The sequence below is a fragment of the Sturnira hondurensis genome, unplaced genomic scaffold (genome assembly GCF_014824575.4).
Source record: "Sturnira hondurensis isolate 20B ecotype Veracruz unplaced genomic scaffold, ASM1482457v3 Scaffold0005252, whole genome shotgun sequence".
NCBI classification, from domain to species: domain Eukaryota; kingdom Metazoa; phylum Chordata; class Mammalia; order Chiroptera; family Phyllostomidae; genus Sturnira; species Sturnira hondurensis.
In genome coordinates this window covers 8,035,198-8,058,678 of record NW_028077883.1, presented here as the reverse complement: position 1 = coordinate 8,058,678, position 23,481 = coordinate 8,035,198, and the positions used below count along the sequence as shown (strand labels likewise).

At 40.8% G+C, this 23,481-nt stretch overlaps 1 protein-coding gene across 1 annotated transcript in view; it reads right to left on the bottom strand.

Annotated features, from left to right (window-relative positions):
- Window positions 1-16,432, bottom strand: part of CALCR (calcitonin receptor) — a 57,441-nt gene extending 41,009 nt beyond the window's left edge. The window contains exons 1-3 of the mRNA XM_037046482.1: window positions 16,331-16,432; window positions 13,381-13,491; window positions 10,534-10,658 (exon numbers count right to left, since the gene is read on the bottom strand). Of these exons, the coding sequence (XP_036902377.1) occupies window positions 10,534-10,658; window positions 13,381-13,491; window positions 16,331-16,432 (338 nt within the window). The remainder of the gene's footprint in view (window positions 1-10,533; window positions 10,659-13,380; window positions 13,492-16,330) is intronic.
- Between the last annotated feature and the right edge of the window lie 7,049 nt (window positions 16,433-23,481).

Genomic DNA, 23,481 nt, shown 5'->3' with positions numbered 1-23,481 from the left:
GAAGGGGTGAAAAAACTCTGCTTGGTGCTGCTGCTGCCTGGGCTTTCACCTTCCTTAGGCTGCTGCGTGCATGACATTGGACCTGCTGAGTGTTACATTGGTGGGAATGAAAGAACAAAACACCCCTGAGACAATGTGTCTTGGCTTACTTTGCAAAGGGGGAGGTCCTGTTCAAATGCTATTCCTGTTGATATTATTTTTAGGAAAAAAGGATCCTATTAGACTCTTCAGCAAATTGTGACCTGTATGCTGTTGCTTTTCATGTCACAGACATTAAAGATCCTGTCCTCCTGCCAAGTAGAGAGTGCTGGTTTTGTTAAATTTAGATTTAGAGGGGCACTGCTAAATCAGTTGATAGTAAATATGAGAAGAATTTGAAGTTAGCAATGTAAATTTTGCTTCTAGATGCACAGGCTCAGATGAAGCAAATGTTGGCTGAGAAGTTGCATTTAACAGAAAGAGAATGCAGTATCTCCTAATACTGGGATTACACTGAACTGAGAAATGCAGGTCAGAAGACCTTGCCTACTGGACTCCAAGAATGTTTTGCCAAAGAAGTGATGAAAACCCCATCTTTGGGGCAGCTGATGCTGGGCTGGCCAGGACCCTGAGAACATGTGTTTTAAAGACCCTATGCTGGCAAGAGGTATAGAGATGACTTCATGGGACTTCTGAGTCTGGAATTTCTGTGCTCCCATTACCATTTTTTTTTTTTGCTGGATTTTTGACACAGTGTATTTAAATTTTTTTTAGATCTAAATAAAAATAACTGTCAACTTCCTGAAGTTAAACTTTAGTCCTGCTGCTACTCTTGGATTGACCTCATATCACCCCATTTTCATCACCAGACGAGGTGGAGGAGGGGGTTTGGGGTTGGAATGAATGGAAGGAGCTTCCTTTGCTGTGCTCCACACTTGTGTTTCTATCGCACAAAGTGAGGATAGGGGCTGATTAGGTGAAACATTTGAGCACACTTTCTTTCCTTCTACTAAAAAAAAAAAAAAAGACCTGATTTACTGTTGGGAATGTTCTTTCCGGTTTCAGGAGTTGTAACTGCCCTCCCCCCCGCCCCCCCGCCATGGCTCTGGAATGTGAGCCACTAAGGAGATAAAGCTTGTCTCCGGCAGGAACTCTGCTTCTGCTTCATCCCCTGCTCCTAGCGCATGGTGGGTTAGCCAGAGACAGGTACGCCCCTTCAGAGGAGGGGCAACCTAAGCCAAACACTATCACTTGGGAGGCCATCAAGGAAGGACTTGGGGGGAGCTGCAACAAAGAGGGAGTGATGGACCCTTCCTGCCCCCTGCCCTCCCTCTCCCCCCCTGCTATTCTGACATAGCCCAAGTCCCCATTCCCATCTGGGAGAAGTGCTTCCTGGCTCTAATCCACTTAAGCCTAAAAACCTGTGATGGGGAAGGCGGTGCAGCCCTCTGCTGGCTAGGGCAGGTTCCAGGGTGACTGGGCATAAGAAAGAATTCACAAAGTCCTGTGAAACCTCCTTTGCTAAGAGTGCTTTCATTCATATGTTAAGGGTCTGAGCAGGAAATGAGTATGACTCCCAAAGTTTTTGCAAACCTTTTACGTGTCAGACACTGACTCAGACTAAGCCCTCAGATTTCTTTGAAATGTTATCTACTGTTTGATCCTCACCACCCGTATCCCTGTGTATTACAACCCAATAAGAGCCGTTGAGGAAGGGGCTCTTGGTCTTTCTCCCCTGAGAGATTGGCCACCTTTCCTCCCCAAACAGATCCTGTCTTGGTAGTTTCCTTTTCATCTGTGGTGGTTGGGGGGACCTGCAGGCAAAGTTGCCCCCACAATTTACAAACTCTGAAAATACTAATATGGAAGAGAATGCCATATTTTCAGAAGAAATTTTGAACATAATCCCTCAGGAAATATTAACAGGATATTATTAGCTCATTCTAACAAGGTGCCAGGCACCATGCTAGGCATGCTGCTCTGTCTCCAGTTTGCGGTGAGACAAGACCACAGGCCATGTGGGCTCTATAATGCTCCTGGAGATTTATGTCGGTGTGGCAGACCAAATGCTAATAGTGTACTCTTAGACATCGTGTTTTTTATATTTAAGGGCAAGAACTTTTTTCAGGCAATTCTCATAATTCTCGATTCAATTCTTCAACTAGGGAAGATGGAGGAGGAGAAGAGAAAATCTGGTAAGAAAGGTAAAATGAGGGCTTCTCAGCTGCTGAATTTCCAAGTTTGTTGTTTGAGAATTTTCAGCTTGTGGACAACTTACAACACCCAGCTTAGGAAGTTGAAAGTAGATAATATGGAAACAATTACTCTTGAGGCTGATGTCTTTTGTAAGTTTTCATAGAAAGTTTCCCAGGAAAATAATTTTCGGTTGAGATTTGTGAATATGGTCTCAAGATGAAAAGATTAAAATAAAAAAAGAATTAAGAGGCTGGCCTTAGAATTCATCCAGACCATCTGACTGGATAAATCCTCTGCAGACTGAAGGTCTGTCAAAGACCTCGTTAAGCAGAGTCGATAGGAATGCAAAGATAATGCAGGTCTGCATCTTTGTAACTCAGTTGAGGTATACAGGCCATGAGCAGTGTTTAAATATTATTACAATGACAAGCACATTCAAGAGGGGCTATCCAGGAGCCTATCTGCCCCAAACTACCACATGCTGCCGACAGCGCACTGCTTTCAACGGTGCAAATAGGCAATTCAGTTTCAATCACAAAAAGTCTTATCTTCTGGAGAGATTGGACTGGCAACATAATTAAACGCAATGATTTGCTTCAGAACACAATGATTGAGTTCATCATTTGTTGCACTTTAGTTAAATACAACAAAATGTCAAAATGTGAGATGGAGTATTTTTTATTTTTTCCCAGTACAGAGTATTTAAGCAGCACTGCTTCTCAAAATAATGGCTTGGTTAGACAGTGTTACTATACAGTGTGCTAGGTAGTTTTATTTCCCCCTGAAAAACTAATTAGTGGACAAATTTGTCAATTTGATCGAGGTTGGTAGATTTTAGTATCTTTAGAATTTAATTTATTGTAACTGAGAATTTCCATTTAGGCTAAACACATACACACAAGAAAATGAGATGCGGGAACTGGGACAATTGGAAAATGGTATTAGGCAAGTACAATATCTGAATAGATTAAAGATGACAAAACACCTACTTGATATAATCAAATATATGGAATGCACTGATGCTTTTGTCTGGATTATTTCCGTAATTTGTAGATGTGCACGTCCCATTATTTTGATCAGCCTCTACTATAGTTCATTTACACAGTGCACTATAGTGTATCAGCTTCCAGTAATTTCTAATTACTGTGATTACTTGATTATGCAAATTTTCACTTTCAAAAAGCTTGCCAATAAATATTTGTAATTCTGAAAAAATCCACTTCTAATCTATATCTGTTTCTACTTATTTCTAAGAAAAATAATTGGAAGTGTATACGAGAAATATTTGAAGGAAGAAGGATAATGGTTGAGTATAAAGTTAGCAAGACGCAAATGAGATATAAAAGCTCAGCTATTATTGAATCTCACATCTATTTCTAAAAATGAAACAAATATGCTTAATGCATGTTTCAACACTGTCCATGTAAAGGAAGTTCTTCCTAAGATTGTTTTCCAGCCAAGTTTAAGAAAATTCCTTTTAAAAGCAAAAGCTATTAACAGAGTGTTGACACCCTGCCACCTACTGGACAACTTGTTAACTACCAAAAAATGCACTCAAACTGTCCATTTCCACAGTGAGGTGGCCGAGTCTTTAGAAGTTTGAATGAAGCTCTCGGATGTAGGCAGGCAAACTTTTCTAATATGTTTGACAGCCACTATTTCCCATTTATTATGGAAGGCTTTTCTCCAAAATGATTCATATGCTCTGAATCAGTCTTGTGATGTCCAAACAGTAACAACAAACCCACAGCAACAATGTCTTTTTTTAGTGGCAGAGATTCTAGATTTCCTCTGCATGTGTGCAGTAACAACTTTATTTGCAGGCACCAGACCAAAAGTGGCAACACATATGAAAAGGTTGTAGGGACTTTTGTCCCCCATCCTTTGGGCAAAGAGACATGAGGACCATCCTATGAACGGCGTCTGCGGGATGGAAGGGACCACAGATGCCAGCACCTCTACTTTGAGCAAAGGACACCTGCAGCTTCGGGCTTCAGGAGCCAAATTCTGTAATATTTGACTTTATTTTACATGTACACTAAAGTAAAAGTAAATCACAAGGAAATGGCATGTTAAAGCCAACCCAAGTAGAAATTTCATTTATTTGGTAAATCTGACTGACATCAATGTTCAAGGCAGATAACACAAATTAAGAAAAAGTTCTGCCAGCAGCCAGTGAAGTGCATAATGGATAATAATAATAATAGAACGTGACATTAAATATTTACTGCAAAGTCAGAGAATTTCAGTGACAAAGGATATGGAGAGCATGTAGACCTCACTTCTACAAAGAAGTAAAGTAGGGCTCGGGAGTGATGGAGATGGAAGTGATGGAAACAGTTTAATGTGCAGAAAAGCTCGTGGCAAACTCCAACTTTGTCACTGGCCAACTGAGTGATCTTGGCCATCGTTAATTAACCTCTCAGAATTTTAATTTCCTCATCTGTACAAGGTAAATGTATGATACAATTCAGAAAGTGGCTAAGCAGTTTAAGTAAGAAGAAATGCCCAGCTCAGTTTCTCAAAGCCTAACAGGTGTTCAATAACTATTATGATTCTACTCAAAGTCACAAAACCTGCTGGCAGAGATGGAACTGGAAGCCTTGTCTCCGGACTGTTGATGGGTGGCCCTCTCTGAGGCAGCATTGTTTCAGGGCCCACATTTAAGTGACTTTAAAACTATGATTCAACTCTGTTGGTACCCACAAGAAAGGGCATATTGACTGGCCATATTTTATTCAGCCCCATCTTTAGAGCGTCACTTTCATGGCCTGAATTGTGGGTGAATCAGATTTAGTGTTAAACTTTTACATTAGGCCATAGCTCTGGAATGATCTATCTCTGGTCCATTTCCATCCTCTCTGGAGGCCATAGATTACTTTCAAAGTTAACCTGTGATAATTAGCATTATCTTCATACATGAAAGAAAGAACATTAATAGATTGTTATTTGTGAATCTCAAACAACAAGCAATTGAGGGACATCATGAGAAGAAACGCTCAAGTAAAGCTCCCTTCCTCCCTGTGAAGCCCCTCCTCGCCTAAAAAGTGGACAGTTTTGTTCAGTCGCACCTGGCGAACCGCGTTCCGCAGACCACGTCTGAATCCCTTGTGAAGTTCTTACTCATTAGGTGGGATGAACAGAGAATCTGTTTCTGCAGAATGGCGGAAATATTATTTTTAGCTGCTGAACAGAAATGGGACCCCTAACAATCTTCTTCTTTTAAAATGTGAAGTGTTGGTGTTTGGGGCAGAATGTTTTAAAATAAATAGGCTTTCACTCAATTATGGGCTGTTTTTGCAATGTGCTGCCTATTTGCTTGGTGGGCCTCGCTCACGGTGGAGAGACCCCACTGACAGGAGGCTGACTGCCACCCCGTGGACAAGGTGTGAGTCAGAGGGAAGGAGATTTCGGCTCCCGTATCAGCTTTGAGAGCTGTTCAGAAAGGTAAGAGCCAGGAGATATGGAGATGAGACTGGGCACTAGGGACTGGATCCTTTAACGGTTGGAAGGCTGGTCCAGATAATCAGCAACATCCTTCCACACAAAGATGCTATGGTGCTAGGTTTATAAAATGTATGTTGTAGAAAGATATTTTAAAAATGGACTGTATTGTTTTTGAAGGATTTTTTAGGGGGGGGGCTAGAAAAAACTTTGGAGGCAGTGGTAAGGACACTGTGTAGCCAGACATTGGACAGCTCTGTTAGCGAACTTTACTCATCATTAGCTGTTACCACCTTGGGCAAGTTGCTGGCACTTTTCTGTGCCTCAATGGAGTAAACAGTAGTGTGTACTTTGTAGGGTCCTGTATTTTGTTATTCAATGAATGAGGACATGTGAAGTGCTTTGAGTAGTGCTGGTTCAGAATAATTCTTGCGTCCACTCCCCAAATGCAGTGAACGCTCCCTTTCTACAAAATACACACCCCACTTTGCCTGTAGAATGGAAATGTATATGTGACCCCCAAACAAGCAGGGGTGGTAACTACGTGGGACATATCCGCTGCTGTAGCCAATCTACATATTAACCTGGCACGGGCACGCTCCGTGTGACCTCAGCAGACTTCTCAACACAGAGCCCTAGAGTAGAGAAATGAGGAGAAACCTGTTTGCCATTTCTGCTCTTCTTCATTTGTTTCAGATGTTTGCACTTTAATCGTGGAACTTGTCAGGATCAAAGGATAAACCTCAGGACGCTACATCTACTCCACTTGTGGTTTGGGTGTGATATTTCCATAGTGATTTAGTATACTGCCACAAGATTTTGATTTTATCTGTTTTTAATGAGAAGATGTGCATTTTAATAAACCATTATGAAAACTGATTTATAAACATGTGCTTTTAGTGGTTTGTTAGAGGCACCCTTTTTACTAGCTTTAACTGACAGTATATTTGCTTCTCGTGATATTTTGTTTTTCTTAGAAAATGACAAGAGAGTTAATGTAAGGGAATAAGGGATGTAAGAGAACTATAAGGATGGAGTCCAGCGACAGCTCATTGGGAAGAGCAGAGAGTTTAGGAGCAGGTAGCAGCAGGCTGTTTCTGGTCTAAGCTAAACACTGTGTGCCAAAGGATGGTCTCGGCTGCAGCGACAGGGCAAACGCAGAATTCCAAAGACAGGGACAGTGGGCCATCCAATTGCCAGGTTTATATAATAGAATAGATGATGATAATAAAACAGGACATGCCATTTTATATTTCGCATAACATCATTAATATTTGAGCCCTTATTCTGCACTGGGCACTGTGCTAAGAGCCTTACTCATTCAATCTTTATTGACACAGTAACTCTGAGTGGTAGCAACTGTGATGCATATTGAATGCATGAGAAAACTGAGGCATAGGGAGGCTACATTGTTTCACCGAGGCCAAGGTGAAGACTTCATCTTAGAATCTCTGACACCAGTTTGTAGTTAACTACCATACTGAGGGTCCTTGTGTTTATGGGGTAACTGTTAGGTCTCATCTCCCAAGGGCTCAAGGGCTAGTGGGAACTTCTTTGCAGGTAAGTCCCTGCCGACTGACAGAGAATGTTAAACAGAATTACTGCTCAGATGTCAGTACTCTGTACAGGGCTGCCGAGACTCCTACATGATAAAAGATCATGAGCTTAATACAGGGGATTTTGATCTGCTCAGGCTCCAGCACCGCCTTCTTCGTGCTCCTGAGCAGTGCAGGTGCAGTTAACTCAGAGCCCACAGGAACCGAGGTGCTCATCATCCTCAAACTGGCTGTGAGAGTGACAGGTCTGCGTGCTCCTGGGGCAGGTGGAGCAGCCGCGTGGGACTAGGGCTGCTGGCCCCCAGTGAAACTGATAATGGTTTAAGCAGCAAATAGACACTTACGGAGCAGATTATGCAAGCCTTTAGAAGAATGCCTCCCTTTAAGTTGGTTTGAAGGGATAGACATTTATCAAAGGGGAGACATTCAATTCCAAACTTGTTAAATAGTTTATGGATGCAGGTTAATGACTGGATAAGAAGGGTTTGATTTAAGCACAGCACTGAGCTGACCATAGGCTTATTAAAACAGGTAAAAGCATCAAACTAATATCCAATATGAAATCATATCTTTAAAAACAGGTCTCAAATAAGAATTTGGCAGCAGAGAAATAAGACTGGAGGCTGATTGGTGGACAGATGAGGTTTGTCACATTTGTGAGTGAACAAGTATTTCTGCTCAATTTTTAATCTTTATTAAAACATCCCATATTCACTGAGGTCCTTTTCACCAACTACGAAAAGATTAGAATTAATCTATGATGCAGAGGTGAGTAACTCAGATGGCCAAGTGAAGGGAACAGATATTTCACATTGCCTGGCTTAGCTTAACCAAATACCGCATCCTGCAAACACTTCAAAAATAAGCGTGGGCATGTAGTCCCTTCCGAATCCATTGAGATTATCCTTAAGTCACCAAGATACTTGAAGACACCTGAATTTGTTTTTCCAGGGCAAGTTCTTCCTTTAAAACAGCAGAATAGGAAGGGAGGATGAGAATGGCAGTGGAATTTGGATGGCTCTTGTTATCAGTGGAATAGTATGAAAGCCTGGAAAAGTATGAAAGCAAAGCTTGGCACTCAAGGCTCTTGGTATCCTTGAGTAACATATGAATGGGAAGCATTTTTCTTGCATTTAGAAATTCTATTCAAGAAGAAATGGTTTATTGGAACGCTTTTTTAAAGGTCTTATTTATTTATTTTTAGAGAGAGAGGAAGTGAAGGAGAAAAAGAGGGAGAGAAACGTCAATGTATGGTTGCCTCTTGTGTGCCCCCAACTGGGGCCTGGCCTGCAACCCAGACGCATGCCCTGACTGGGAATCAAACCGGTGACCCTCTGGTTCTCAAGCCCGCACTCAATCCAGTGAGCCTCGCCAGCCAGGGTTATTTGGAATGTTTTTAATAGGTTCTTTACTTTTGGATGAAAATTGAAAAACATATTTTCCATTACATTTTTTCTTATTGCCTTTAACAAAATACGTATTTTTTAATTATAAAATCTATATAGGCAAGAACTTTGACCTTATTTTATAACTTATTTTATATTTTATATGTTAAAACCCCCTCAAACCCATCTTTCCTCTTCAATATAACTGCTTTGGAGTAGAAAACCATCACCAATGTGAGATGTGCCACTCTAGATAGTTTTCTGTGCACATAGATGTGCGGAAGACATACAAGTCACAAAACAGGACCCATTTCTAGACATGCGCACCTGAAACTTTCTTTCCCTCACTGTGATGAGTGTTTGCCATGCTGGTACACGTGCTTCATTCTTTTCTATTAGCTGTATATTACCACACATTAATGGGTATGCCACACACAGTATATTTAAATATTCCCCTAGAGATTTGTGTTCAGGGAATATCCACCTTCCAAGTATTACAGATAACACTGGAAGCACAAAAAGACCCCAGGTTTTACAGAGTAGACAATAAATAGAAATGTTGGGCCAAAGCATATGAGCATTTGTAATTTTGGCAGCTAATAATAAATTTATTTGTACTTTTAAAAAGAACATTATTTAGTCTGCTATATGTTTTAGGAAGAAACAATAGCTACATCTTGGAATTTTCCCTTTTAGTGGCATTCTTCTGAATGCCATTTGAAATAAAGAGAGTGGCCACGCCTGTCTCGTGTGGCTCAGTTGGTTGGAGCATCATCTCATACACCAAAAAGTTGAGGGTTTGATTCTCAGTCAGGGCACATGCCTCCAGGAGGCTTGGTTGGGGCCTGTATAAGAGGCAATTAATAAATGTTTCTCTCACATCGATGTTTCCCTCTCTCCCTTTCCCTTCCTCTCTCTCAAATCAATAAGTATATATTTTTAAGAGAGAACATCAATTTTTGGGTGGGTGTTTTTTTTGTAACTCTCAAAAACTCAGTAGAGATGTTGAATGAGAAGGGCAGATTTTATGTTTTGCTTTTCTTGATAATCTTTAAAATAAGAGTGATCCTTTTTAGTATATTAATCAACAGTCAATGATAATAAAGAAAAATAAGGGAGAAAAACAACCTGTTCTTTTTATTTATTATTCCACTTTTGATATGAAGTTGAAAATATCAGGAAGACAGTACTAGAGATATTGAAAGATAAGAAAGTATTAGGAACATGGACAGTGAAGAAGTAAATTATCTCAAATACTTCACTCAAAATACAGCTGAAGTGCTGTCGGTGCTTTGCTGACTTCCTGACCAGGCAGTGAAATGCTAGGGCTGCTGGGGCAAGGCTAGATAGTAGTGGGTGTATAGCAGTCAGACAACAAACCCTTGAACTACAGAAGGGAGGGGAAAGATGGCGTGTTCAAAGGGGTACCTGGGGGGTGTTTTTGAGCTTGATAGCTTGACCAAAAGCATTGGTATCATCTGGGAACTTAGTAAAAATGCAAATTTGGGGGCTCCACTGTGGACTGAATCAGAAACTCTGGGGTGGGGCCAGCAACCTCTGTTTAACAAGCTTTCCAAGTGATCGTGCAGCTGGCTGAGGTCTGAGAACGGCTTCAGTGCAGTAAGGAGAGGAGGTGAATGAGGTGTCAAGGCCTTTGCCTTTTTGTGGCTTTGCAAAATGGTGTATTGGTTTTATAAGTCCAGCTGACTATTTTATGTGAAATAAACCCGAAGCTGAAGGCTGGGATTCTTTCCCCTCCTCGCTTTGAAAAGTGGTGGTGAGTTGCTGGCAAGACACTTAGGTATTTGACAAAAACTATTTTGAAGATTTCAACTCACTACTTTTAATGGAGCAAAGTTAATCTTTGAAGAAGTATGTTGGTCTTTGGATATAAATATTTTCAAGTTGTTTTCATAAATCAGTGCAGCAAGTGAGATTCTCAAACATTTTATCTCACTCTGTCATACTCTCACTGGTGACCCTGCTGAACTCTTGACTTGTGTAACTTAACTTCATGGTTTTTAACTTCCCCTGGGAGGTCCAGTCTTGTTATCTTCCACGTCTGGTGGCTGACACGCCACGTGATGAGGTTGGCACCCTAAATCACAGGAAGATGTGAAACTTAACTGTTAAATTCTTGAAGTTCAAGATAGTCACTCTCACAACCCTATCTAATGAGTATGCACTTGACTCTGAATAGACTAGCAGCAGCTGTTTAAGCTCCAGGTCTCCAATGAACTTGAGAGATGGAACTGTAACTTACTGTGTGCTGTATTAAGAGAAAACCCCTTTGAAGGGAAAAATCTGGCTTTCCTTCCTCATTTACTTGCTGTAAGAACTGCTTCTTCTTTCTCTTTAAAAAGTCAGAAACTTCTCGTTCTTTAGGATTATGATGAAAATAAAGTTTTGACTAAGGAATCAGTGTGATACCCACTTGTCTAATTTTCCAGTTAAAATAAAAACCACCCTCCATCTTAGGGAGGTGGAGCCACTCTTCAGAAAATTGAAATAAAAAACAAATATTAGTGTTTTTGATTTAGTAAAATATAACTGTTAGCATGAACTAGTCACTCAACAAGGTCTCTTTTATAGGTATAAAAATTATGGGTCCACTTTCAATGTTATCTTCTTATTAAACTGATGACCTTCAGCTGCCTCCCGTAGGCACTGGAGAATCTTACTTTTCACTTCATCTGGTGAACTTCACAACTTGCGTTCCTACTTGCATTTGTTTTCATTTTTAATGGGATTGAGAGATACACGAAATCATTTAAAATTTCAGTGCTGTGCCCATGTGGACAGCATCATCTAAAACACACATCTACAGAATGATGGAGGCACATTTAAATCAGTGGGATTTCTCACATTTTTACCATTACTGCAATGAGGGTATGTGACAGTGAAGAGAAGTTTGTGATTCACACAGAATTGTGGGTGACACCTTGGGACGTGGACAGACTTGGGTTCAAGCCCCAACTCCAACATTTAACTAGATGAGCTACTTTAGCTCATGTTCTCCTCTGAGTTATGGTTCTATCATCTATAAAATGAGGATTATAATAGTTATGGTAACAAGAGCAGTTACTGACTGCACATGCCTGGTACCATGCTTGGCACCTCTCTGGCCTTATTTGAAACAGACTCATCGATGCAGAGAACAGACCGATGGCTGCCAGAGGGAGGGCGGTTGGGGGCTGCGTGGACAAGATGAAGGCATGGAGCAGTACAGCTTGGCAGTTACAGAACAGTCACGGGGTGTAAAGCACAGCGCAGGAAATATAGTCAACAACAATGGAATAACTGCGTATGGTGCCGGGTGGGTGCTGGTGATATTGGGGGCGCCCTTTGTAAAGTGCATGACCGACCACTGTGCTCTAGCTATGAAACTAGTACAAAGTAATATTAAATGCAAACTGTAATTGAAAACTAAAATTTAAAAACATCTGTCAAGATAGAATAATTCGCTCCTTACAGGAAACTGAGGCTAAGCGTGGCCAAGCAGTGTTAATCAGTAGCATGTCCTGCTGCGCAGGCGCAAGACCACGCCCTTCCTGTGGCTGCCCTGCTGCGGGCGCCCGTGCGCAGATCGGATGAAAGTCTGCACGTAGAACGGCCTTGACTGTGCGCACGTGCTCTACACAGCTTAGGTGTTCTGTATGTGGAAAGTGCTCCTTATAAAAATATATTGATACATGGGTATGATTTTCTTTCAAGTGTAATCTGCTTTCTGAAAAATTCTGTATGAAAGTACTTGCTGGCATAAGGGTTAATCTTGGGCAACTTTGTAGGATTTTGCTTTGTATACCACCCCTCATTCCCTAAAAGCATTCTTTTCTTTTTCAAAAGAACCCAGAGTCTTTAAACTTTATGAATAAACACAATTCTTCTTTCATTGTCCCCAGGGTGAGGTAGGGGGCCTAAGGTTGACAAATTTTTAATTTTAAAATATTTAAGAACACAACATGCAATTTTTTAAATTGAGCACACTTAGGAGAAATTCTGGACATTGTCTTTGACCTTGGCTGCCAGACAGTGCAAGTCCGTTTAAAGGGCCTCCTTCATTCTGTATGTGTGTGTTTCAGACGATGGTGTCTGTTGTGGATCAGCGTGGGTCATCGGACCAAACCCAAGAACTACTGTGTGAAAGCTCACGTGACACCCTGGAAAATCAGAGACTGCGCAGTGCACAGACCTGGGCGGAAAGGGGAGCTCTGCTTCCAGCAGCACAAGACAGCTATCCAAATCATGGACTCTGTAGTTAGGCTGTTTACATTTAAATCCTGCCTCTGCTGCTTGTTGCATCATCTTTCTTTAAGTCTTTAAGCCTCACCATTCCTTGGAGCTAAAATGGGTTTACTAATAATGTCTGTGTTTAGTATGAGAATTAAATGCAATAATAATTCATCCAAAAACCAACATAAGCCCTCAAAAATGTTAATTTTTAACTTAACAAAACATACTATTAACCATATTTTATTTCTATTTCTTCTTATTGTTACTAATTTATATAGCTTCTTTGATTTTCAGTTTTCCCATCTGTACAATGAAGATAAAAATACCTGACTTGCAGGGTGGTTGTGGGCAAATTAAACAATGCATGTTTGTACATAATTTGTCATATATAAGAAGCCCAATTAATAATAGTCGCTATTAGTTTTTGTGACATTTCCTGTCCCCATTCCCCTAGTGCATTCACAGTCGCCAGCCTGACTTTGGCTCCCCCAAACCAGAAAACGAAGAACATCATCCCATTTGTCCCCCTACTTGGAACTCCATTGCAGGCTCCAGCCAATCCCTCTTTCATGTGCCTGAAAACTTACCTGTCCCGTGTATTTGTCCCTTAAGGTTCTCAATGCATCTGAAAGCAATTCCATCAACAAATTACCTTTGAGAATGTTTTGAATGTTATTTAACCAGGCACACGGAGAAATCTTAAAAGCAAAACACATGCATGCTTAGCACTTAAAAACTGAGCAATATCTATTTTGGAGCTTTGCTTAAAAGTATTGTGAAGAAGAAAGAAAAAAAGATGAAGGCTTTGCAACAAAATAATTTAAACTTGGGTACAATGAGTAATGGTAAGACCAGACGATGTTGATTTCTCTCCTGCCTAAGTCTCTTCCATCAGTGTGGACACTTCAGCCAGTCGCCTGGGGCAGCAGTTACCTCCATACTTTCTGCCCACTAGTAATTATGGTGGTTATGTCTGGATCCTAACTCCTTTTAAAAAAAATTCAATGTGGAGTGAAATCTGGACAGTTGGAAAATTCTAGACAATAGTGATAGGGTCTGAAGGAGAAATAAACTCAGCCTATACTGCTATAATCTTGGCTCCTTCATGGAGAATGTCCTATTTCCCCCTGAGTGTCCTAATATTCACCTCTGAGTCCAAATGCAAAATTGACTGATGCATTATGGGATGAAATTGGAATGGTTTTCTCCTCTCAGTCCTCCCAAAACATGTTGAGGGGGAAAGGGAAAGGATCAATGACGTGGAAAAGCCCTGCCTCCTTCGTGTCTTCACCTGCATGATGAAGGAATGAATGGGGTCAGGGCCCCTAAGATCTGCTCTACTCATCTCATTGGTAAGAGTGTGTGTATTGAGTACTGGGAAAAGGTAAATGGTTGTTTTAGAAGATTCACAAGTGACTGAGAGGAGAGGGAACATGATAGAGAAATGTTTCATTCTTTTACAAATTCCTCAAATATACAAATAGATCACGGACTAACCTAAACTAACATTAGGACTTCAGAATCTGAATGAAAACTGGGAGTGGACATGTGTATGTAAAACTGATAGTGAGAAATAATATTTATTGACAAAACCCGGTGTATTAAAACTAGGGGTTTTATCCTGAGTAATCTAGATGGGGTTCTGTGGATATAATCAATACGAAGAAGAGCTCAAATGTGTTTTTCTTGTTACCCTAAGAGGTGGTACATATCAGATAACAAAAGGGGGCTTAGAAAAATCCCTGACTGTTAAATCAAGAGAGAAGTATCAAAGAAGTAGGCTCTGTATCGTGTTTCAAGGTTAAGCATGCTATTGCCAGAGCCTGTCTGCTCTCACTCATAACCTTCCTAAGTTTGTAAACCAATTGTCCTTTGGTTTCCTGGCAGGGAGAAACTTTGTCAGGGTCTAAATAAAATCTATGATGCAATGATTATATAACTTTAGGGTTCTTCTAAATTGACTTGATTAATTTACCTATTTCATGGCTACCTAAACTGAATAGAATTATGCCTGCTCCTCTTCTATTAATGACATTGATCAAGTTCAAAAGCATCCAAGATGAGCTTCTGCATTAAGATCAAGTGCTTTTATTTTTCTATCCTAAGGGGATATATTTTGTATTGCTGAGGATAATATAGTTATTATTCTGTCATATTTTAAGATTGACAAAGGGGAAAAAGATTCTGAACTATTTTTTCCTTGAGTATTTATACTATAGCATCATATCAAATTGACAGAAGAAAAGTTACGAGTAGATTTTCTTTTCTAACTTGACTGAAATAAAGTAGTTTTTCCTTGTGCTATACACACATTTTTTTCCTCACTTCTTTTTCTCCATAAGTTGACTACACTTTCATACAATTTTGGAGGGTAATATTCTCTTCCTTTCTCATGCATCCATCTCCTTGTCTCTCAAATGATAACCTGTGGCTGGGAAACCACCTGATTCACAGGGAAGGTGGATAATCGAATGCAAACAGTTAGGCTCTAGGTCAATAGTCTCTGAAATGTCCCTGAGATACATGTTCCATTCTTTTTTGTTTCTTCATTATTCTTAAAGTGAGCTGTAACAGTGGAAGGGAAAAATAAAAGCTTCAGATTAGATTTTTTTATTAAAAATGAAAACATGTGACACATATTTATCAAAACATATTACACAGTGGAATGCAAAAAATATTTTAAAACAGTAAAAAAAGGTGAAATTAATATCAGAAAAGAAAATAACCACGGAAATGGTAAATCAATTAAAAACAAGTCAGAGATGGTAAACAAAAACCCCTTGCAGGAAGCTGAGCAGCCTGAACGCGGAAGTACACGCAGACTTTCCTTTGGGGATCTGAACAGGCGCCCGGGTAGCTCAAGTACACGGAGTGCCCGCCGAGTCGCTGCATAGGGAACCAGGGCGATCGGCACACATGGAAAAGAGTGGCCATGCTCCAAAATAGATCTTGGAAAGTTTATCACCACCAAGTGAGTAAATAGGAAACTTGAACATTTTTAGCCTAATTACAATCCAAAGTGTGTGTACTTGCCATTTTTAAACCACTTTTTTTCTTCCGCGTCATTAAAACCATATATATCATGGGTTTCTGACAAATTTTCATGCAAGTAATAAAAATGCGGTTTTACAATTCTATTGAAAACCATGCTTTGTAAAGAGCTTTGTTTTTCTTTGGTAAAAAGTGTGCCTTTAAAATAACAAAACATTAATTTTCTGTATTTGACTCTGCCTTTTAGGAATGAGGTGTCAGTTCAGCGGAGCTCAGTTTCCCCTCCCTGTAAACCACGGAGCAGAGAGCAATACTGTTAGCGCGAGTGCACGCCTGGCAGCTGCAGAGACTAACGTTTGGAACAAATAAGGAAAACCACTAGTTGGTTCCTTTAATGGTTTAAGGAATAAGATACCTGTGGATCTGCTGTTGAAAGACCTGCGAAATGCAAAACCAAAAGACCTGTTGCATCATAATAAAACTTTTGCTGTTAAGCTTCTAACATAAATTTATAATAAACACATTTCCCTTTTAGAATGTACTTACTCTCTGGAGCCAGATCCCCTTGGTTTCACTTCCGAATCTGCTGTGGGTTAGCTGTGTGCGCTTTCGTAGGTCACTTACCTCTCTGTGCTTTGTTTTCCTCATTGCGTAAAGGAGATTATAACAGTACCTACCTGACTGAGGTGCTGTGAGGATTTAATATGTTAAAATCATCGAAGGCTTAGAACATGACTGGTTTATAGTAAGTGCCATGTAAGTCTTAGCTCCTATTAAAATTTTATTACCATTATCATCATTATTGAAATATTTCAATAAATCTATTTTATATTCAAGTCTCCTTAAACATTTTTAAAACCTATTTTTCTGGAAAACTGGAAGTTGCACTTTGCTGGGGAGTAGATAGTGGTCCAAGTCCCACATTTGGCTCTGTTTCTAGTTCCGACTCCCAACACCAGAACTTAATTTCTAAGACTCTGCCATGGTCAAGTTGGCTATTATCATGGGATGCTTATTTCAGCTCTTTTTTGCAGTGTCTGTGGAGGGTTCTACAGTATTTTACTTACAAATGCCTGCCTCTATGTATAGACAGTGAGGCAGCTGGGTGACAACTGGGGCTGATGAACATCGCAGATTCCACAGAGGCCACGGACAGTTGACATCGTTTGAACGATGTAGGTATAATAGCTTATGAAGATGTAGGTGTAGATATGGTGGTAATGAGGTGCTTATGATGGTAATGAGGTTTAAAAAAAATGCTGCATCCTTCCAGGATGATAGAGACTAAAATTACCTTTTGGAAACTAGGGTGCAGTTTGGCCTTGGAATCTAAATAGGTCCTAGACCTAAAGGTCTAAATAGGCCTAAATAGGTATACGACCTATTTAGATTCGTGGATACGATACCAGATGGTCAACCCCCAGTGAAGATGCATCTGAAGGAAAATTTAAATGATCAAAAAGGCACCCCTACCCCAAGGCACGTGTGTATCAGTACTTAAAATTCCTGTCATTACTTAACTTTATTTTAGAAAAAGCAAATTTCCCAAAGATTTTCACCAAGATATTAAGAGTTAATATGCCACAAAAGGGTCTTATGGTCACATACATTGAAAAATGTTGTGGATAGGACAAGATTAAAAGTTTATATTCCTTCATCTGTTAGATAAATGTTAACTGTTACAAATGACACACATGAGACAGACTTCATGGGACTTATAGTTCAATGCAGATGATAGAAAAGAAACAGGCTCAAAAGAAATAAAAGGATTCCAAACTGTATTAATAACTCTGAAGGAAATAAACAAGGAGCGGAGATAGAGAACAACAGGGCAACACAAACTTGAGAAGTGTGATTGCCTCTGAGGTAGCGGCATTTAAGCCATAGCCTGCAGCAGGAGAAGCCACTAGGCCTGGAAGTGATTGAAAGGGCATCATAGACGGAGGGAAGAGCACGTGTGGAGGGTGTAAGGCGGAGGGAACCTGGTGTGTCCCAGCAAACGGACCTGGTGGAGCGAGTGGTCCAGATTGATGAGGTTGGAGCAATAGGTTGTGATGTCCAGGTTACAGAAGGACTTGAGGCTACAGTGAGGAGTGTGTGAACATGGCTGGAAGTCTGTAAATAGTTGTGAATGGAGGAGAAACCTGATCTGAGTTACACTTGGGAACTCACGTTGGGAGCTGGCAGAGAATGTGTCCAGGAGGGGTGCAGGGGCTAGTGAGAAGGTCAGATGGGGGGCCACTGGAGTGGTCCGAACGAGTGAGCACAGCACTTCGGCCACTTTCAAGGTGGCGGATATGCAGCAAAGCAGACTTCTCACAGCTTTTAATATGCTTACGTGTTGTATGAAGCATTGAGCTTGGAAATAAACATCTAAAGTGATTTGATCAAGGAACACACATCAGGAAATCCAAGTTCAAGAATGACCTCCTGAATTATTTATAATGAAAATATTTATTTCCTGATGGAGATAAGGGTTCCTTCCCTTATTATACAGGATCTGCTTGAGTGTGGCTGGTAGAGTAATAATAGGGTGTAATAATTTGTCGTTTTAATTTGAACATTTCACCTAAAATGGCATATGGTGTGCTTGAGTGTGATATTTTTATGTTACGGAATTACATGCTTATGATTTTGTAAAAAAAGATTTTGTAATAAATGGGCGTTATTTGTGTCGGACCCCGTATGATATTCAGACAGCAGGATTTGCAGTAATAGGGTTTTAAACACAGCCACTGATTTTGGTGGGAGGGAGTTGAGGTGGAGACTGTGGAAAGACTCAAGCATGAGGCTTTTCCTTCACAAAGCAGGATCACAGAAGCAACGGGAATACTGTGAGGAGCAGGGATTTGGGAACCTAAGAGAAGAGACACCAGGGATGGGCTCTGCCTCTTAGGCAATGTAGTCCAGGGCCAATCTCATTTATGTGTTTCACTGTCCTCATGGCCATCTGTAAGTACGTTCACGTAAACATCGTTCTTTAAATGTTGGTGATTCTCTGCGAGTTTGTGAGCTCCTGGGGAGAGCACTGGATGTAGAGTCAGAAGGCTGGAATTCTCATAGAGGCACTGTCACCTGCTGGAGGGGAAATGTCACCTCTGCTTCTGTCTCCTCTTTAATGAAAGCATCAGACTCCTGATTCATGAGGGTAAAATACTAGTTACCAAGAAAATGTACGGCATCATCTCAACTATGAGGAATGCCCCTTTCACGAGGTAAAGTGTCGCTCAATGAGACAGTAACTTTGGTTTTGATATCTGCTCATAGCTACCTCATAAATTTGCCCAGATTATTACAATTTTAGTAGCTAAAAAGGAATCCAAGGTTCTCATTAAGGTCTATCCGCTAAACTAATATATCTAATTCACAAGAATATATATCTTTCCATTGGGGGCAATAAAATTGTTTTCATGTTGCATGGGAAACAAAGCAACTCAGTGCCTTGTTTCTCTGGAATTGGCCGTCGGACGACGAGGCTCACTCCCCACTTCGCTGGGGCTGTGCTGGATGCCATCATTGCGGTCTCTGTGATTTTGGAATGAAAAAGTGTTCTAATATTGTCCTGACCTATGGTAGGTCCAAGGAGCGAGGCGCTAAAGCAATCTGCATGACTGTGTTCTCTGTGCCAGACTGTCTTTGAGTCTCGGGCTAAAGAGACCACATCTCCATGTCGGCAGACACTGACATTTTCTACAATATACCTTCCTGCTCGCAAGAATTCTGTCTCTCAGAGGGGAAGTTAGAAACAAATAATTATGCCAAAGTTTGGGTTAATTAATGGATAAGCCAAGCCAATTTGAAATTAAAATTTGGCCTTAGCGCAATTTGCCTTTCCTTTCCCCCTGTGGCCCAAGGTGACTTGTAAACACCCGGCAAGAGACGAGATTTCCTTAAACAGCTGAGCTTTCCTTGGAAAACTATTCTTATCTAAGAGAGATTTTTTCCCTAGTATAGTCCTGGGGTAAGTCCTGTTACTTTTAGGTCCCAGGAAACAATAAACACAGCTTTCATATTAGGCTGACACCACATTTGTATTTGTTTACAACAAATCCATTTCACATCTACTTAACAGAAACAGATTTGAGTCAGTCATGAAAGCCTAGAAGAAATATACCACCTTTTACGTTTTTGTTGCTGTGCAGGAATTTCCTGCTTTATGGATGTAGCTACGGAGAATGTCCACTTGACACATAGTGTGAGCCCGGGCTACTTCAGGCTATTCCAAAAGGCCGGCTTTGGCTCTCAGTAGAGCCACAGCTTCTGTAGCCCCAGTGGGTTGGAGAGCTGAGCACAAGGCCTCCAGAAATGCTGACTTAGAAGTCCATGGAAAGGGACTCCTAATTCCATCTGCTAGCAAAGGCTCTCATCATTCAGGACAATATTTATAGATTATAATAAGATCTCTATCACCTTTGCAATGTCATTGGACTCAATAGTGGAATAAGCGTAGCTGTTTGGCATCAGGCAAAGTTAGATTTGAGTCCTATTTAGTTTATTGCTTCAGAGATATCATAAACCTCGGAGACTAATGTAAGCTTTTCTGAGTCTCTGTTCCTTCATCTATAGAATGTGCTTGATAACATCCCAAACTGTCACGAGAAATGACTGAGCATTGCTATATCCAGGGATTATAGCTGTTTTTTTGTTATCACTTTAGTTACATTCCTAAGTCCAGGAAGTATTAACTTGCTGATAATCAGTAATTCAAACAATTTAGGGTTACTTGCTTCCAGAGCTCTCATTGAGAATATGAGAAGAAAAGTCCTATTTGTTTTTCCTGCCTGTAATACCTGTAAACACCACCTATGTAGCTTCAGCCTGGTGCAAGAGGCAGGGGGGAAGCCAAAGTCTATGCTTTGTGATTAAGAAAGTGTCAAGCGCCTGACGGAAAATCGTTCTGCATGCTTAAACAGAATGCTGCGTTGTGAATATGTGGGCTATGGTTTAAATGCTCGCTAGAGAAAACAGAGTGGGCTCCTCCAGTCAACACTTACTCAAAGTGGAAATAAGACCGTGGGTGTAGGAAATGTGAATGAATTATTGATTTGGAGAAAGTGGCAATGAGAAGGGACTGAAATCTCTGGGGCAACGGCAAGTTGGTATCTCAAAAGAGGAAAAACCGTAAGCCTCAATGTGACAAAAAAGATGTCAGGAAAAAAAGAAGCACAATACCTAAGGTCACATTCAGGGAAGTTTAACTCGTTTCACTGGGAGGTCTCCCGGGTGCACCGGGGAATAGAGAATCAACCAAAGAATTTGTCCTTTTTAATCTAGTAGGGAAATAAAAAAAGTTAATGGATATCCACAACAAAAAGATGAGAATGAAGTGCCATAAGAGAAATACAGTGGAATCATTTGTGGTCCCAAATGGGCACGTTTCCCTGAAAAATTCAGCTGGGCAACTTTCGAATGCACAGACATTTTGAGACATATTTGATGCTGTAATTCTGGGATTTTGAGATTGCAGTCTGTAAAGGTAGGGGTTTATAAAACCCATACTTCTTCTCCGATATATCCTTATAATAAAGCTATTCAGATTATTTCAATGAGTCAGTGACAAAAGGGAAGAATACTTTATGCACATCCACACAGGTATGCATGCGCCTAGTTCTCTGGAAGCTCCAAGGACAGAGATATGATGATGCCATATTACATCCTGCTTCATGGCGGGGGCGGGGGGGTCACTGGCTAAGCCAATAAGGTTAGAAAGGAGGAAGAAGCATATAAACTAAACTTGATGGGATCGTAAGAGTTCAAAGAGGCGATAACAGGAGAGGGACATGTCAAACTGAAATTATTGTGCACCCTCAGTGCCTGTCTCCTCACTTATTTATTCTTCAACCTACACCCACCCACTACTAAAATCGCTCTTAGTTAAATCCAACTGTAATCTCTCATTCTTGATCCCACTTCATTTATTTGTAACGTCTAGTTTAGGTGCCTTTCTTTGGCCTGGCTTCCATAAACCTGCTTTCTCTGTGCTTCTTCCTTTCATCTAGCTTTTCACCACTGCCCTCTTTGTGAGCTTGTTTTCTAATTGTTCCTTTAAAAAAACTGGTATTCCCAGCATTCTGGCTTAGATGGGTTTCTTTTCTTTTGAATTTCCTGTCTTTTTTTTTCTTCTTTACTTATTCAAAGGTGAAATTCTCCATTCCTACACACTTACATCTTCTAGATATGTACCTCTAGTACAGAATTCTTTCCTGAGCCACAGATTTCTGTATCAACTTCTGCTGGACATCCTCACAGGAATAGGCCAAATGTATCATGTTTCAAATTAAATTCTTTTATCTTCCTTCCCTAAACTATTCCTTGCCTGGATTATGTGAGTGAGAGCCAACTGTCCTATCATCCATGAAAGAAACCTGGAATTAATCACACCATCAGCTTTTTTCCAGCAATGATGTTTTCTTTCCTATTTTATTTCCAACAAGGTGATCCTAATTATTTTCTCTCCTGTTACTGCAACAGGCTCCCAGCTTCCAGTTCATTTGTGTCCATCCTTTGTTAAGGCTAATATTTCTCTTATGTTTCCACCAGAGTGATCTACCAGAATGGCAGATCTGATTATTTCAGTCGCCTACATTAACTCCTTCAAGGACCCCTATTGTCTTCATAATAAAACGTGCACCCTTCAGCCCTGAAGGCTCCCAAACCCTTTTGTAATTGATGCCTTGCAGGCCTCAGGGCCAACTAAAATACCTGTTAGTTCCCCAAATCAGCAAGCTGTTTCCAGCCTCCAGGGCTTTTTACAGACTGGTGTGTGGTCCGTAACACAATTCAACTCTTCCCCTCCTCATTCTGTCTTGTCCATTCAATGCTGTATCATGCCCCTTTCAGCAGGGGCCACCTTCATCAAACAGCTTTCCCGATGGCCAGCTCAGTGCTGTCTCTGCTTCCAGGGCACTTAAGGCATTTTTTATTGAGGTACTTACCACACGGGTTTGTCTGTCTCTCCCCGTCCTCAAAAAGCCAGGAGCTGTACTTTGTCATAATATCTCCTGACTTAGGCCATCATAGGAATTTAGTAAATACTTACTAAATTTTAAAATATGAGCAAAGTTAGAAGAATGAAAATATGTTATGGGTGAATGATGAATACATTTTGAAGGACAGAGGAAGGTGGGGTTTGAAATGGTGAATTCTGAACTCCTGGACAAATAAAAGGCAGGACCTGGGGCTGGGGTTTCTGGTAGAAATCAATACTAAAGCAAAGCAGCCCCACAGCTGATGGAAAGCCCTCTCCCAGGTCACACACCCCAGTTCTGAGGCAACAGAATGCAGACTGAGGTTGCCGGCCAAGTGCGGTGAAGGTGGAAAGTGAAGGAGGGACTCCAAAGCTGGAGTCAGTTTTGGTGGCGACGCTAAAGACTGGAATTAGGTAGCTGTTGAGGTTTTCTATGTAGCCTGGATAAGAAAGATGAAATGGGGATAATCTTGTATCACGAAGCATCTTAAATGGCAGGCTGCAGAGTGCTTCTAAGTTTGGGGTCCCCAGGCAATGGGTGAGTCATGGTGGCCAGAGGGCGATAAAACGGAAGCTGGGAAAACTGGCCTTGACTGCACTGCGGAACACTGCAGGCAGCAGGTGGGGACCCAAGGTGACCGAAGGAATGGTATGAGGATATTTAAGTGAATACTTTATAACATATTTGAGTGACTATTTTACAAAATATTTATTGTGTAAAAGGTAATAA